Here is a 16,677-nt window from a genome sequence, read left to right as displayed (position 1 = left end):
TTGGTGAGAAGTACATCTGAGAACTTTTATTAGGAGGAAAATCTAGCGATAGTTTAGAAGTCTTATGGCTTTATTTTTTATTTAAAATGTTAGAACAGTGCCTATCATATTTTGAGACATGATCTCCCTCCCAGAGATCATTTGAGTTCATGGCATTTGTACAATGTTCATGCTGCAATGTATTTAAAAGGATAAAAATACGTGCATGTAATGTAAGTCCTGGAGTAATGTAACTGAAGATCTAGGGACTTGGTCACAATTCATACCTTGGCAAAAGGAGAAGTTGCTTCAGGTGATTTGATAAGGAGTTTGAACACAGAAGGATGCAAGCAGACAGTTGACTGAGTGATAGGCTTTCCCTGAGCTAAGTGGCAGAATGTTTGAAAGTTGGCTATTTGTATTCAGTCTGTAAATGTTCAGTGCTTCATCCCTTAAAGAACACAAGTTTCCCAGACTTATTCGGTATGTTGAAATCGTATGGGAGAATCAGTTTAGAAGGCTGGTGGAGTGAGGTATGCTATTCCAAGGGGAAAGGCTTAATTAGAGGGGCTTTTGTAAAAGAGTGTGTGTAGTATAATATTGTGCTAGGCAAGTCTAACAGATTCTGAAGGCAGCAGTTGGAGAATTCATTGCATGCAGCAAAAGGTCGATGCCTGTATTAGAAGGAACTGTACTTTTAAAAGGGCACAGAGAAAGGTCATTTTGAATCCCTTTTTCTCTGTATCTTCTTGGATGCCCAGGAAAAAAATGGTTGTTTCTGTTTAGTTTGTGATTTTGTCACTCTTAGGCTAGGAAAAGGAATACGTCTTCACTCTCCTAATAGATTTTATCCCTCCACATCTCAGAAGGAGTTGGAAATAGATAAGTCTTTTTTGCCTCAGGAAGGCACTCGCCCACATTCGATTAGCACAGATGATTTCATGTTGCTTCATTTATTGCTAAGGCCTGGCATTTCCTAGTATGTGTCACCCCTCCCAGTGTCCGCATATTTCCCTTTGTTCTACTCAAGTACTTGAGCATGACTTTGACTTGAATGACAAATCTTGGGGTGGAGAAAAAGGCCTTTTTTGTATTGTGTTATCTGGGCATTCTGCACACATGGATTTATTTGCTCTGTGCAATAACTGGGATATAGGTAGGGTATTTTTTGGTTTTTCTGTGTGATGTTATTATGGCAGACTTTGACAGTACTTAGTTACTTTCTTGGGACCTGATCTCTATAAAATTGAACTAAGTGGATTTTCTGGATAAGAGTTTCTGTCAACTGAAAGATGTCATCAGACTGGTTTTGTGCAGTGGTTTACACATCTAGCAGGTTATAGACCATGAAAGCTAGAAGACACAGGCTGTTTTAACCTTATGAATTATTCTCCTTTGTGTCCTATCTCCCTTTGTACCATGTTGTTGGTGCAAGATACTACGTTGTCTATTTCTGTTCTGGAAGATGAATTAATGTACTCACAAAGGAGTTTTCTTGTTGCTAATTATCGTAAGCTAATACTTTTTCAGATTTGTTGCAAGCAGATTCTGAACACAACAACAAAAAACTCATGGGCCCTTCTGGTTTTTCCACCTAGCAAAGAGATGATACAAAGAGAAATTATGTTTTCTCTCAAACGGAACCTTATGCTATCTAATATATGCCGGTGCATTTGCCAGTTTACAGAGACCTGAGACATCTTTTATGGTGTTTGATAACTGGGAAGCCACTGTTCAGCTTGCTGGCCCTGACACTGAGCTCCTCACTGGGATCACAGGGATCACGATCTTGCCCTGAAGTCTGGAGGGAGAGAGTTGCATCCTCCAGTCTTGCAGGGGCTGTGTGTGTGCCTGTATGCCTCAGCTGCTAATCCAGCTAGATGAGCAAGCAAAGCTCCCATGAAGAGTTACACTTGAAGACATTTTAGTCTTCCTAAACTAGGTTTATTTTTTAAATTTTGGTAATTTGTTACCATCAGACATCTACCATGGGCCCTTTCCTAAACCAATTTGGAAGTCAGGGCAATTTGAAGAATTAATTTCAGTACTTATCTGGTTGTGAAAGATTTGATCGTGGAATGCAATTAGATTGTATCTCTGGGTGATACTTCACATGTACATTCATAAAATGAATACATACATGTCCTGTCATTTGGAATGAAATACTAAAATACTTTAACATTCACATTAGCCCTAACTGGCATGGGCTCGTACCCTGTCCTTTCTTATCTTTCAGAAATGGCTACACACAGGATCTGTTTAATTTTATAGCTTTTTAATACATATAGTTTTTAATAGATAGTTATTAGTATGTATGTGGTGTTAAATATCATCAAATAATCAGACATTATATGCATAGGAGCTCAGATTTTGTCCTGAAGAGCCTCCAGTGGTGGTTAAGCGTGAGTACTGAAGAACAAAAACAGCCCCCAACACACGGTGAATTTTTAAAATGAGATCATCGTAGTATTTAAAAAAATCTGGTCTTGCAACTTATACCTTTGGACAAATCTAGACAAGTTTCAGCTGAAGAGTTTAGAACACAAACTGCTTTGTCTAATTATGGATTGCAGGCAGTTTCTGACAAGTTTATAATTCTAAGATTTCTAAGTACTCACGAGCATGTTGTGAGCATAATACTGTGAATTCTTACGCAGTAATTGCAAGCTTTAGTTTCTAGCTGTTTTTGTTGAATTAAGTGGATTTAATTCAGTTACATAGATGAATTTAAAGAAATGTCCTTAAATTATTCTGTGATCTACAGAAGTAAAGTGTAGTATTTGAAATATCTAAATAGCACAGAAGTAGGTGGTTGATATTTTGGTACTAAGTTCTTTTCTTCATAGGGGTACTACTTTTAAAAAAGGTTTAAAAGTAATAATTACTTAGACCTAACAAGGAGAGATTTTAAGATGTTGATACATGTCATGTAATGCATATTAGCTAGAGCATTTAACACAAGCACACAAACCCAACCCATGGTGTGCAGAATGCTCACTGTATTAAGTTATGCCGAATGGATTGAGGTTAAACTGTATCTCATTGTCCATAGAACTTAATTAAGCAGTACTATTAGTGTAGTGTTGGAGCTTTTCTATGAAATCACATCATTTTTCCTTTAAAAATTATATTTTACAATTGTTAACTTCCCAGGTTTTGAAAAAAAGTAGTGTAACTTTTCTTTTTACATCATGACAATCCTATTCTTTTTACTTCATAACTTTCAACAAGAATTATACTTGATGTTTTAATAGATTCATACAAACTGCAAAAGTAAATGACCATTCCTAAAATGTACACAGTTTGAAAGTATTTTTACTTTTTTCTTTCTAATGTGCAAACTGATTCTATTACTTGAGTCATCCTTTTCATTGTTTCAGTAATGACATTGAGATTGTTTATTCATCAGCTGTTCTGTACAGTACTTGAATAAAAAATTAGAAACAATCATATTTATAATACAGATTTCAGTAATGTAAATTAGATTTTCTAAATTACAAACATGAATTAAGTTACAGCTTCTGAATGCATAGTATGCTTACTAGGCTTATGCGCAAAGTAGAAGTAGGAAAGACGTCCAAAGCCTCACTGAAGAACTGTACCCAAAGCAGAAACACTTTTTTGATATCTGAAACAGTGCTATTAAAAATAGTGAGAGGCCTGGATACATTTTTGAATATATTAATATGTTTCACAGATTCAGAAGCATGCATTTTTGTGTAGTTAAAGAAGAAGAGCCATAATTTTTTTAATCTTACCCATGAAAGATATATTTGTGTTCATTTGAAGTAGCGCGAGACGAATGATGTCAATGGAGACTAATTTAGACTTACATTAAATAGTAGATCTCCTGCTGTGAACGGTGAGGACACAACATTTTATAACGTGTGATGTTCTTCAGATAGTATTAACAACAGTGTGAGATCTTGCAGTGAAATAGAAAATAGTAATTTTTAATAGCCATTAGAAATCAATCAAAAAATGAGCTGTCCTTCCAGTTTTTCACTCAGCTGAGTGTCAAGGTATAAGTACATGTTTGGGAAGTGGTCACCTATATGGTGGTGTAGAAATACTAGCTGCCTTCAGGTAATTTGCGATCAAAGATGAGAAGTTTAGGGCAGATAAGCACATAAACTTTGGCATGTCACTAGAAGGCTATTTGTCCTTGAAAATTTGATGTACTAGTAGAGGATGTGAGGAGTTCTTGCCTAACTTATTGGAAACACTCTTAACATCCTTTTGGCTCTGTGGAAGTCAGAAATGATCAACAGGGCAAGTTTTCAGAGTCACCTGACTGACAAAATATTGAATTTTAATTTTGATTCCCATCTGCAGCTAAATAAAGTTAAATGAGGTGTTTTCATTTTAAGCCTTTGCAGGTCGGTTTTAAGATACCTGTTTTCTCACATACACCAACTGATTGACTCTATTAATCTAAGAAGGACTGCTGGAAGCAGTGTGGCTATTCACAGCAGGAAGTACTTTGTGCAATAAATGCTAGTGAGATCAAATTCCAGGACAGTGGTTAAAAGGCCTGGCATGAATTTTGTGGCTGGGAGGAAACACCTATGAGAAAGTAACAGCTGGTTTCTTTAGATTTTCCTCTCTTGTGTTATCTGTTGTTAATAAGATGATAAAAGTAGCTAACATTTCAAATACTGTGTGAAGCTGAGAGATTTCTAATACCATGAAACTTATTTCTAATACCATGAAACTTAAGTAACACTTATTTTTCTCTTTCTTATTGCAGTCAGCAACTGTTTCTGATGGAGGTAAGCTGAAGCTTATTTTTACTTTTATAATGAAAAAAAATCGATTTTCCACATTAAACAATACAATATACAGTAAATAAGGTGACATATTACAAGATGGTTGTCCAAAGTGGTGCAGAACTTTGTGCCTTCTTAGGCAGAGCTGGTAGACTTCTGTATAATAGGATGGTAGATAAAATCTTGGTCTCTATTTTATTGTCCTTTACATATACTGCTTTTGAAGAGATAATGCTCTAGCTCTACAGTTATAAGCTGTATTGGTGCATGTGATGAGGTTGAAATTTCTTTGCAGAGTGATGCATTTTGAGAAGGGGGTAAGTAATTTGATACTTGGAAAATCCCACTATGGAGGTTTTGCAGTTCTGGACTACCTCTAAATAAACTCCTCTTTATGTCACCTAACCTTGTTTGTTATGACTTTCACATGGCTTTAATGTTTTAAAGGACATCCACTCTTTGTTAAACATTAGAAGATGATTTCTCTGAACCTTTGAAGTTAATTGAAACATTTAAGTATGCTTCCTTTATGGAATAAAGGAATCTGTTTAGTTTAGGGTATACAGGAGATGGCTTTTCTCACTTTTCTTGCTTGGCAGGAGTTGGTTTGCTGATCCTGCAGGGAAACTCACATACATATTTTTATGTTTGCTGTTCTTTCACAACAGTACAAGACAGTTTAATGGTATAAAAAGGGGACAATCTGTGTTGCCCCAGTGCAATGAAATTGATGAAATATTTTGAAAGGTAAAGATACTGGTTTTTAATGTAAATGCAAAATTAGAAATACTATTCACAAAACGCCATTGTGCCCTGATTTCTGACTCCTTGCAAAACTACAAAACCTGTAGTTTTTACTGACTTATTTTCAGTTCTTCCAATATGAGTTTTGTATGTCATTCCAATTCCATTTCCATGTTTTGACAATGAATTTTATACGGTTTTGTGAAGTAATGAATCTAAAGGCCATGTCGGTTGCAGAGGTGAAAGAACAGGCAATAAGTTATATGCATATTTCTGCTGAGTTGTATGACCTATTTTGTCAGCTAGTGTTGAAGATTTAACATGGACTCTCTCTTCATTGTTAAATGCTATAAAAGAGGAGGTATGTAATTTGTATAAAAAGTGGTAGTTGAACTATACTGAGTAATATTAAATCAGTCCTTAAGTACCTGGAAAGTGGATTCACAAAATAAGAACCAGAGAAACTGCAACCTGGAAAAGTGAAATGAAATAAAATCCTTACTAGTTTTATTTAAAGCTGCATTAAGTGAAAAGCTCTGATTAATTTCTGAACTACATTTTTAGGCGTTCACTTTTATTGAATATGTCACAGCACTGAATTTTTTTCAATCTTCTCCAATCTCACTAATTCATTAGTAGATCCACAGATTTACACGTGTTAGGGCATGTCTAGATTAGATAAATTTTCACGAGTGCAACTATTAGTATAGTAGTCCATAATTCCCTTCCTAGACTAAATTCTAGTGTTAGTATTTGTACATGTAGAATCATAGAATGGTTTGGGTTAGAAAGGACCTTAATGTCTTCTTGTTCCAACCTCCTGCCATTGACAGGGACACCTTCCAATTCACAAGGTTGCTCAAAGTCCTGTCCAATCTGGCCTTGAACACTGCCAGGGATGGGGCAGCCTCCACTTCCTGAGCAGCCTGTTCAAGTGCCTTACCACTGTCACAATAAAGAATTTCTTCCTTACCTCTAACCTAAACTTCCCCTGTTTAAACCCATCACCCCTTGTCCTATCACTACAGTCGCTGATGAGTCTCTCTCCAGCATCATTGTAGGCCCCCTTCAGATACTGGAAGGCTGATACGTAACTAGGTACTATAAATACTGTTGTTAATCTTTAGTCTGGGAAGGGAAATTTATGTGTAAAAAGTAATTATTGTGTGTTTATATACATCCCTTCAGTATAATAGGAGTCATGACAGCTCCCTGTACATTTTATTTTGATGGTCAATAAAGCTTCATGTCATATGGCTTTTATTTCATTAGAGCCAGGCACTGGGAACCATCTACCTCTTGATGCATTTACTTTACATGGTAATTCAGCTTGCACAAGCCCAGGATGCCAAAACTGTGTGCTTGGGCTTTGCAAGATAGGTAACATGTAAAAGATACAGGTTCTTGAATTAGTGTTGTTTCCAGAGATGCTGAACAGTAGCAACTCTTAACTGTAATCGATGTGCTTAATGAATTGCAGAAAGTCAGAATGCAAGCTGTGATACTGTTTAGCTGCAGGATAACTGCTATGGATCAATTAATCTGCAGCACCTGTGCTCTAGAATCGCAGAAACCTTTTTATGTTACTACAACAACCTCTAATTAGTTGATTTCTCCTACTTCCCATTTTGGAAGCTGTCCATTCCTGCTGCCTGTAGAAATAGTGAGTGTGTACACAGCACGCAGGCTATGGCTGTGTGGCTGGTGTTTTGAGCACTGTGCCATCTAAATCATCACAGGGGTGGTCAGTAGTCCCCAGTTAATGTCTGACTTTGGCTATTGATACCTAGATGGCACCTTTACATCGATCTTAAGGGAAAAACTGAAGGTTAAAGGACATATGATAGAACTACATGATCATTCATATCCCAGATAGACATGTGGTGAGGTATTTGAGCTACTGAGAATTCCTAAGTCAGCTCTTACCTGCTATTCCCTACAGATATCACTTCCACAAAGCTGATCTAGTATTTCCAAATGCTTAAGCATAGCAGACATGTTACAAAACATGTCTTTTTATGAAGATACTACTTTGCCGTAGTTTCTGCTGCTTTTTGTTTTTAATGTTCATCACCTGGAAGGAATTTTCGTAAGAAAAAGCATTCTTAAAGATTTTTTTTGGAAGGAATCTGATGTTTACAATAATAAATAATGTAAAACTCTATTCTGAAAAGTAACTCAAGAAGGTAGAGCAAAATATCCACAATGAAGCCCCAAATAAAACAAAACACTGTTTATACTTTTTTACGCTACAAATACAGAAGGATCGTCTCCTCCAACAGGTATATGACTTGTTAGTTACGTTGTCAGAGCATGCTTGTGTAGCTGTGTTCCACCGTAACATAAATAATTCAAGTTCCTTTAGCAGCAGTGGCAAAAGGTCTTTCCTTTAAATTATTTATATAGCATTTTATAATGCTTTGTGTTAAGTATACTATTGCTTTCTTCTGCTTGAAGCTGTGAGGGTAAAGAATCAATTTGTTTAGAATGGTGTTAGAGGCTACCAGGAATTGCTGAGGGGGAATGCATTAGCTTCCCTTATCCCAAAGTTGCAGAGGAGCAATGTGCCGTACAATAAGGCTAATCTGCACCCAATGGGTTCCGGGACATTACAGCTGAACTTGGTATGGATTCAGAAGGATGGCTTTCAGTGAATGCCTTGAAGTATTTGATTAAGTGGCACCACAGTGGTTCTTATCAGCTTTATCCAGGTAACGTATTGAGTGATTAACTGGATCATCTTAATTATACGAATGTACACATTCTGATGATTACAAGCGATACGTGTAGCTTCTCACAATAATAAAAGGTCTTAGAGGGTTGAAAAATATATATGGATATTATAAACAAATCCATACAAAAATACCCTTAATCCTAATATCCTTAATCTAATATTTCGATTTACTTCTTTATATGATTTAAATAAAAACCTTCAGAGCCATCTTATCCTGAATACTTTCAAGAATTTAGTTGTTTAAATGCCTACATTTTCTTACCTAGTGCTGTTTTTGTGAAATAAAGGTAATAATTTATGCACTGAATATTTAGATACAAAATGTGTAAAATACGGGGTCTGGAGGATTTTTAGAAAGCATTCTGCATCAATTCTGTATTTGAAGAAGGCAATAAATTAAATCAAATGAGTTAGCCCAGAAAGTAGTGCTTCCTTGCTAGGTATGGTGGTTCTCAAACAGAACAGAAATAAACTTAGGTCCCTGGGATTTGGGATGCTTGAGTAAGGAGCCTCCTTTTACATGTGTTATAAGATCAGTTGGTGCTTCTACACAGAATGGAGAAAGGAAGGCAGGCATTAGGAAACTTCACAACACTGCTAAGTTGTCCATGCACCTAAGCTGGGATTTTTACAGTAAACTTCTCTGGCATCCTGTGGTTCCTGATAGCTGGTTTTCTCTTTTTAAATGCTTTACAAGAAGCAGGAGGTCGCTTTGCACAGCAGCCTTGTGGTTAGAATGTTTGCGCGTGGGAATCAGAGCTCTTAGTTTCCTCTAATGATTATCACAGTGCTCATTAGACAAAATATGTGACTCAGTTGGAAAGTTTCTCCTTTCCTGCTTTCCAAGGTGGGCTGTGTATACCTAGGAATGCTGGAGTTGTGAGAGTCAGGAAACCTGATACTGAAGTCTTACACTGGAAACATTCCTCTGCAAGAGGAGTGGAGCGGGAGTTACAGTTTATACAGTCTTCAAGCATAAATTAGATAAATTGTGTATTAGTGTTATAGCTGGTGAGTTTTTCTTCCTATCTGACCTTTCTTTTTCTCAGATTCTAACTGGTGTACCTGCACTAGGTTTTAATTGCAACTGTTATCTATGTGATAAAAGAAGCTAGAATAACTAAGCCTTTTCTGGGAAACAGCCTTTTTCTGCATTGTTTTCAGGTTGACAGGCACCCCAGCAGAAATCTGTTCAGATTTTAAAGGCAAACTGATCGCCTTTTTGCTTAAAGGGGAAACAAAGTAGTGTCAGGGTTAAGTATGAACTCGAACAGTTCTTTCTGAAAAAATCTGAATTGGCTGAATAAAATTCACCCGAGCAGAAACAATTCACCGTGAATGAGTAATCCTTTAATGCTGCTGTAACACATCGGGAGGACCTGTGCTGGTAGCTCTCAAAGTTGTTGAAAATGCAGCCTGGTTTTGGTTCCTTTGTTTTCATGGGATCTCCAGAGTGGGCAGCATAACAGAGGAGTAGGAACTCCAGGTAGTTAAGAGCAAGTGTGACTCTGACAAGCTAGAGAGCAAGCAGCTGCTAGCAGTTAAAGGTAGTTAGCAGTCGCACACTGGTGTCAACACTCAGACTGTAATTGCAGCTTGGCCTTCCTGCGTGCCATAGGGAAATTGAACAGCCACCACTTAGAGGGAGGAAGGCAAAGTTGACCTGTTAATGACTGCTGGGCATAAAACTGTGTGAAATCCCTTCTGAGTCCTAAGGTGCTGTCACTTGTGGATTTACAATTGACCATCTTGTATGGCTACTCCCTAATCTCCCTCTGTCAGCCAAGTAGGTTTAAATGGTTTGGGTTGTGGAATGAGTTTACCTCTCGTTTTGCCTGAGAGGAACTAGGAAATGTTCATCATTCATCATTGGAGAACACTGGGGATTGAACCCTCTAGGAGTGAGGCAGTATCTGAAACTGTTACAGATCTATCAAGAAGTTGGTGTCTATTTATATCCTGGACTGTAAAATAAAATGTATCCCCCTGCAGAGTTAAAGCAAAATACTTCAGATAATAAATTTAGATATTCTCTTCAGATGCACATTAGCTTCTTTCACAATAGTTTCACTGTGGTGACAGGTATTCTCTCACGAAGCTGAGTTGATTTTGTTATAATCTTTCATATGTGTTAAAGGAAAAAGTATTTGCTATAAGAAAATTTGGCATTATTTGCTGAGTGCTTTTAATTAGTTTGAATTTATATGATGATTAGGCAAAGAAAAATATTTATAAAACTTATGTGTTATTATGGTCCTTAAATGTTATCCTTATTGAAAATACAAAGTTACGTTTTCATTCTTCCCTAATCTAATTCTGTATCTTTGTCTTAAACAACAGCTTTGCTCATAGAAGTTCTCAGTAGCTGACTCTTACATCTTAGTAGATATTTCCGAGCTATACGATAAATTTAAAAATGAAATTTCAGAACCATTTGTTTTAAAAATATGTTTACAACTATTTTATAACTATTTTCCTAATCTTATGTCTTTGAATGGTCCTTTCATCAAAATTTATACTTCTAGGGAGGTATACAAAACATTCTATGCAGTAATGCTTTGTAACATAGAAGTTGGAAACGCAAAGTGCTTTGAATATAGGAATGTAACTATATGTGTATATATTAAAGAAAATGAGATCTCAGGAGGTCTTATAAAGTAGTAATTTTGGTGAACTTACTCTTTGCTTTAGTTAGTCCAGGGAATTAACTGAGAGAGAGAAATTCCAATAAAAAATGTCCCTGTGAAGAGTAGGCCATTTCTTACTGGTTGTGAATTCAGCTTTCTCAATCAGTTCACATTTATTGCGAGCTATACATTTGCTTTTCCATTTGGCACAGAACAATTGAAGATACCCCCTATTTTACTTGAGCATATTATTTTCTCACATCAGTTACTACTAGTTTTCAAATAATTTAATGTCTGCATTTGTATCCCATCATCACAGAATCACATCCAGTTTGGCATCTCTCTAATGCAACCTCTCCTGCTCAAAGCAGGGTCCATTATGAGATCAAAACATAAAATCATAGAATAGTTAGGGTTGGAAAGGACCTTAAGATCATCCAGTTCCACCCCCCCTGCCATGGGCAGGGACACATCACACTAAACCATCCCACACAAGGCTCTGTCCTACCTGGCCTTTAACACTGTCAGGGATGGAGCATTCACAGCTTCCCTGTGCAACCCATTCCAGTGCCTCACCACCCTTACAGTAGATAGCTCAGGGCTTTATTTAATTGTGTCTTCACAATTAATTAAACCTCAGTTTACCTCTGTGTGTGAGTACAGCTATGGCAGTTTTACACTTGTGTTTACCGAGAGATGGGGAGAATGGTGGTTTGTAACAGGTCATGCAACAACTAAGTAGCAAATTTGTGAATAGGAGCATGTTATCTACAGATCCTTCTACTTAGAGCAGCCATTTCTTTCACTTTTGCACTTTCATGAGTAGGTGGTCACTTTAAGAACACCTTTGTGGATATTCTGTCTACTGGTATGTGATAAAAGATGATCTGGGGTTGACACTTGAAATTATTAATTAGGCTGCTGCACAAGGTTGTCTTGTCTTGAATTCTCTGTGAGTTCTTGTTAATTTGTTTTCAGAATAGAAAAAACACTTTTGTTTTTGTCAAGATCTAAAGAATCTGGTTGTTTCTCAGCTTCTGACCCCTAGATCATTGTGCCATGTTAGCTTGAGTCTGGAAGGGAGTCACAGATTCCTGTTCTTATCAGAAACCATAACAAATTGATACCTCTACTTACTGTGGATGAGGAAGACAGCTATTACTACCTCATTTTCCTTAGTGTCCTTTTCTGTAGTTGACTCTTCCTAGATTTTCAGTATTTAACAGAAGTCTTTCATTTCCATGAAAAAGTTCGGAGTTCCTGTTTAAGGGAAGGTCTACCTTCCTTGGTGCCGTCCACAGGGTGAGGAATGTAAGCACAAAATTTTGTCTAAAATACTTCATTTTGCAAAGCAAGAAAAAAAGATTTCCTTTCGTGCCTGCCCCTTTTGGTTCTGGCAGGGGATTGCTTTGAAGACACTCATTTGATTTTCTTTGCAGTGGAACAGAAGAAAATTGAGAGACGTTTGGGTTTTTTTTTCTATGCTGATACTCCTAATAAAAGATGGGAGGGATATTTTGAAGTCTGCATTATTGTGAGCTTGAACGGGAGGTGTAATAAATCCAGTAAACAATGCTGAAGAGTAAAAGTGAGTAATCCTTTATTGACAGATTTGTTCATTCTTTCTAACAGAGCTGAATAGTACTGATCTAAAAGACTGCATCAGTGAAAACAGCCTCAGCAGCAATGCTAGTCTTCCCAGCGTACAGAGCTGTCGACGACTTCAAGAAAGAAGAGTTGCAAGCTGGGCTGTTTCGTTTGAGCGTCTTCTTCAGGATCCTATTGGTGTTAAGTATTTCTCTGTAAGTTTTGACAGACCATAAGATTCCTTTCAAAATACCTGATACTGCTGCAGTAATCTTCCTGTATTCTTTCTTCTTTCCTGGCACCATCCTTTCATAGGACAAGAGATAGGAGTTCATTCTTACATAGTTGTGATGTGAGCATGTTTGGAAGTTTGAACTCGTTCACAGTTCATAGCAATACACGTATTGCCATACATTTCTGAATGGTGAAAGTCAGATGAAAATGGAAGCTATATTTTGCTTTGTACCTCAGCTTTTAGAAAGCTTCCCTGTTTTGTAAAGCAGTTACATTTTGTTGTATTTGTATGTATAGCCTTTGTACAAAAGAAAGAAAAAAAAAAGGCAGCAGTTTCAGTAGTTTCCCAAGAATTGGTAATATATTCACATTTACCTACTGAAATCTCATAAGCCAGACAGAAGATTTGTTTCAGTGATACAGTTGCTTGTGTTACTGCAAAATGCTTTCAGGAATATTTTCTGGAAACAATCATGGTAACTAAAAGCATTGTTAAAGCTGCAGCTTGCAGGGTAGTGCTGAGTATTTGCAAAGTATAAATTAAGCTTCTTCACAGCACATTTATGAGGTCGTAAATACCATGATCTGTTTTATATTGAGTGGCATGGTTGTGTCCCTGCCCCTGCAGGGGGGTTGGAACTAGTTGATCTTAAGGTTCTTTCCAACCCTAACTATTCTATGATTCTATGATATGTAAGGAAATTAAGGTGTATATATTTTTTGCATTGTTGTACTGAGGGTATATTGTAGGTCCCAAATGTGTTGCACAAGGACAGCTTGTGCTGCCAAAATGGTTTTCACAGAGAGAATGTAGAGAAACTTGTGGTGTAGATGTAGATTATTGGAACCTGCAGTAGTGCAGAAAGACTCCTTTACTTGATATAAAATTATTACAATATCAAAATGATTAATAAGCAGACTTCCATCATTACTTGTGTTGGGACCCAAAGAACACATTAATAGTGAACATGTGTTTGAGAAAACAGAGATGATGAAAGCAAATAATATGTCCTGGATATTATATTCCCTGTCTCTTCATTTTTCCTAGCAGAGTAGCCCAAGAATTATTAGTATTTTTGCTTAGATACTGAGACTTCTCATCAGACTGAAAGAAAAATGCCAATTCTGATCTGAAATTAGAGTCCACCTGAAAAATGGTGTGGTTTGTGGCAGCACTACTGAAAATTTAGTTGTCTTTTCTAATTACTTTTAAGCCATCAGTAAACTTACTTATGTGCACTTTAGAAATAGGTGCAGTAATTTTTCAGTCCTATAAAATTTCAAAACTTGTATTAAAAAATGAGAAAGTAGCTAATGTCATTTGATTAAATTTTCATACTGAAAGGTTGAAGTTACATTTCAGCAGATGGCAACCTCAGATATTCAAGAAGTTTTTTACCCTATTTTATTTTAACTAGAAATTATAAACATCACAAAAGTGCATGTGTTAAATACCCAATTTAAAGAACAATTAGGGAATGCTGAAACTTATTGTGTGCGCCACCATTTTCTTAAGGCTGGGGGGAAATCCAGAGCCGTTCCTTAGATTCGCTTGCAACCTGACTATTGTAACACTGTGCAGTTACAGATTTCTACCAATATTCAAGAACATTGAAGCATCAGCATTTAATTCATAATTGCATAGCAAGCATCTTGGTACATTTGGGATTCAGCATAGGCCTTTCCTGAGGACAGCTTTGTCACAGAGCAGGAAATACTCTCTAAGAAGAAGAGATTTTGCATGTTTTGCAAATACTCGCGTTTTGCATAATAGTTTGGTGATTAGAGCAGTCATCCGGGAAGTGAGAGACCTGATTGCAAGTTCCCTCCTCAAGTGGTTCAGAACAACATCTCCAGCTTCCCAGCCATGTGTGACAACTGCTAGGCTACTACATAATGTTCCAACAGGGGCACCACTCAGTCTTCTTGATGAAGCTGAATTGTACAGCCAGCTGTGCTCAAATCATGTGGCCTTAAAGAAAGCAAGCAGGAGAATGTAGTTTCATAGTGAAGGCGCTGAGTGAGGAGGTAGGCAGTTGAGTTCCAGTTCCTGCTCACTAATTTAATTCTCTTTTAAGCTGTAATTTTATGCAAAATGAAGAAATGTCCCCTGACTACTCTGGATTGTCTTTAATACATTTGGTGTCTCAGGTTAGGTACATGAAGAGCTTTTAGTTTAAATTGAGAGCTTGCTAGTAGATTTAAAACCCTGTGTTGTAGTTCCTTTGTTGCTTTCCAACAGTTGGACTCCATGCAAATCTTAAAAGCATAAATAAAAATAAGTTTTAAGTATTTTTGCAAAGATTCCCCTTACACTGCATTCTGAGACTTCCTTGGATGTTAAGGAAGCTTGAGCAATACCAGTGTGACACCTGAAAGAAGGTTGTGCCTTGCAGGCTGACTTAATATTTCCAGTGAAGCACCGATACCTAAAGCTCTGAAGTGCAAACGAGTTCTGCTCCAATTTCATGAGTGCCTAGATAATATTTTTAGGCAATCAAGTTGTATTTTTTCTTTCCCCTCTTGGCCCCAGTGGTTAAAACACTTTCAAGAAACATATGATGAGAAAATATATTATACAGAACTGAACCGGGGCAGTTTGTGGTTATACAGTTTCCTAGCTGAATGGAGTCCCATATAAATGTCCCAATTATTGTGTTGTCCTGGGCATTGGGTATTTTCTTTCCCCTCTAAGTGTGTGTTTTCCAAAGTGAACCCATGTAACCACATCAGCAAGCAGTGCTACAAGACTTTTTGAAGTTGCCGTGTGATGCAGAAAGACGCTAGTAAATACAGGATTGATTATAGGCACTGCTTGATAAACATCTACTCTATTTTACTAGTAGGACAGCTATTAAAGATAGCTGGTTTGTAGTGTAATTTTGAAATGTTTTATAAATTACTTAAATTTATACTTAAAGTTCATTCACTAGTTTGGGGGTTGGAACTAGATGATCTTAAGGTCTCTCCAACCCTAACTATTCTATGAATCTATGATTCTATGATAGTTTATATACTACTTAACACGAAGTTTCAAACTTTGTCTTTATATGTGCAAATGATTTGATTGTTACTTCATGGATTCTCCTCAATCATATACATTTAAAAAGAAATGAGAAAGAGGAGAAGCACTAGGCTTATATCGAATAGGCATTGACTTTTACTTTAGAGGAAAACTGGAGTGTGATACTGACTGAAATGTCAATTTTATGCAAACTTACCAAGCATTATAAATATGTAACTTGAAATTGCAAAGAACTTTCCTCTGAGACATCTATTTGTTCATTTTTCCCTCTAGGAATTTCTACGGAAAGAATTTAGCGAAGAAAATATTTTATTTTGGCAGGCCTGTGAATATTTTAACCATGTACCTGCACATGATAAAAAAGAGGTAAGTCAGTGTTGTATCGCAGTACATGGTGTTGCCTCTTCAAAAACTTTTACTTCTTCAAGATTATTGAAATTATTGGAGCTCTGCTTGGTCTTTGTACTGTGCCTTCACTAGAATAGGGTTGGAGCCTCCGTCTCCTTTTCTCAGTCCCCTGGGAGTACTGTCACAAGTTGAAGATGTTTGGTATGTTTAGACTGCAGTGCAGTGTGGAGTTAGCTCTGTAAAAATGAGCTAAGGTTTACTGGGTGTTGAAAAATGGCTACCTGCAGTTGCCCAGCGCAAGGGACTGCAAAGCAAGTTAGTTTAACATCTCAAAGAGGTAGAAATTAGCCTCATGTGCTTTTTCAGCTAGACTGTCTTTAGTAGCCAAGACACTGTGTTTATGACTAACTTAGCTTTACCTGCTGTCGTGAGTGTAATCATAATTGTTCACAAGTTATGAGAATCTCCATCTTATCCTTTTAAGATAGTCCTACATTGGTCAGGCAGTTTTAGTGAAGTTTGTATCATGTGCAGGTTGGCAACACTTCTTTCTACACCACAGCCAAATCTAGTCAGGTTTACACTGTGGAAACACTTACATTTTCCATGTCCCTCTTTGCTCTTCTGTGA

The 16,677-nt window shown here is 37.0% G+C and overlaps 1 protein-coding gene across 4 annotated transcripts in view; it reads left to right on the top strand.

Moving 5' to 3' along the window:
* The window catches only part of RGS12 (regulator of G protein signaling 12), an 88,360-nt gene that overhangs the window by 40,537 nt on the left and 31,146 nt on the right, over positions 1 to 16,677 (top strand). For all 4 annotated transcript variants that reach the window (XM_065660206.1, XM_065660214.1, XM_065660199.1 and 1 more), the window contains 3 exons: positions 4,730 to 4,751; positions 12,486 to 12,655; positions 15,973 to 16,065. In XM_065660206.1, the coding sequence (XP_065516278.1) occupies positions 4,730 to 4,751; positions 12,486 to 12,655; positions 15,973 to 16,065 (285 nt within the window). The remainder of the gene's footprint in view (positions 1 to 4,729; positions 4,752 to 12,485; positions 12,656 to 15,972; positions 16,066 to 16,677) is intronic.

This window comes from Lathamus discolor, chromosome 1 (assembly GCF_037157495.1).
Source record: "Lathamus discolor isolate bLatDis1 chromosome 1, bLatDis1.hap1, whole genome shotgun sequence".
Lineage (NCBI taxonomy): Eukaryota > Metazoa > Chordata > Aves > Psittaciformes > Psittacidae > Lathamus > Lathamus discolor.
Note: the sequence above shows the minus strand (reverse complement) of the source record. Positions and strands in the feature narration are given on the sequence as shown.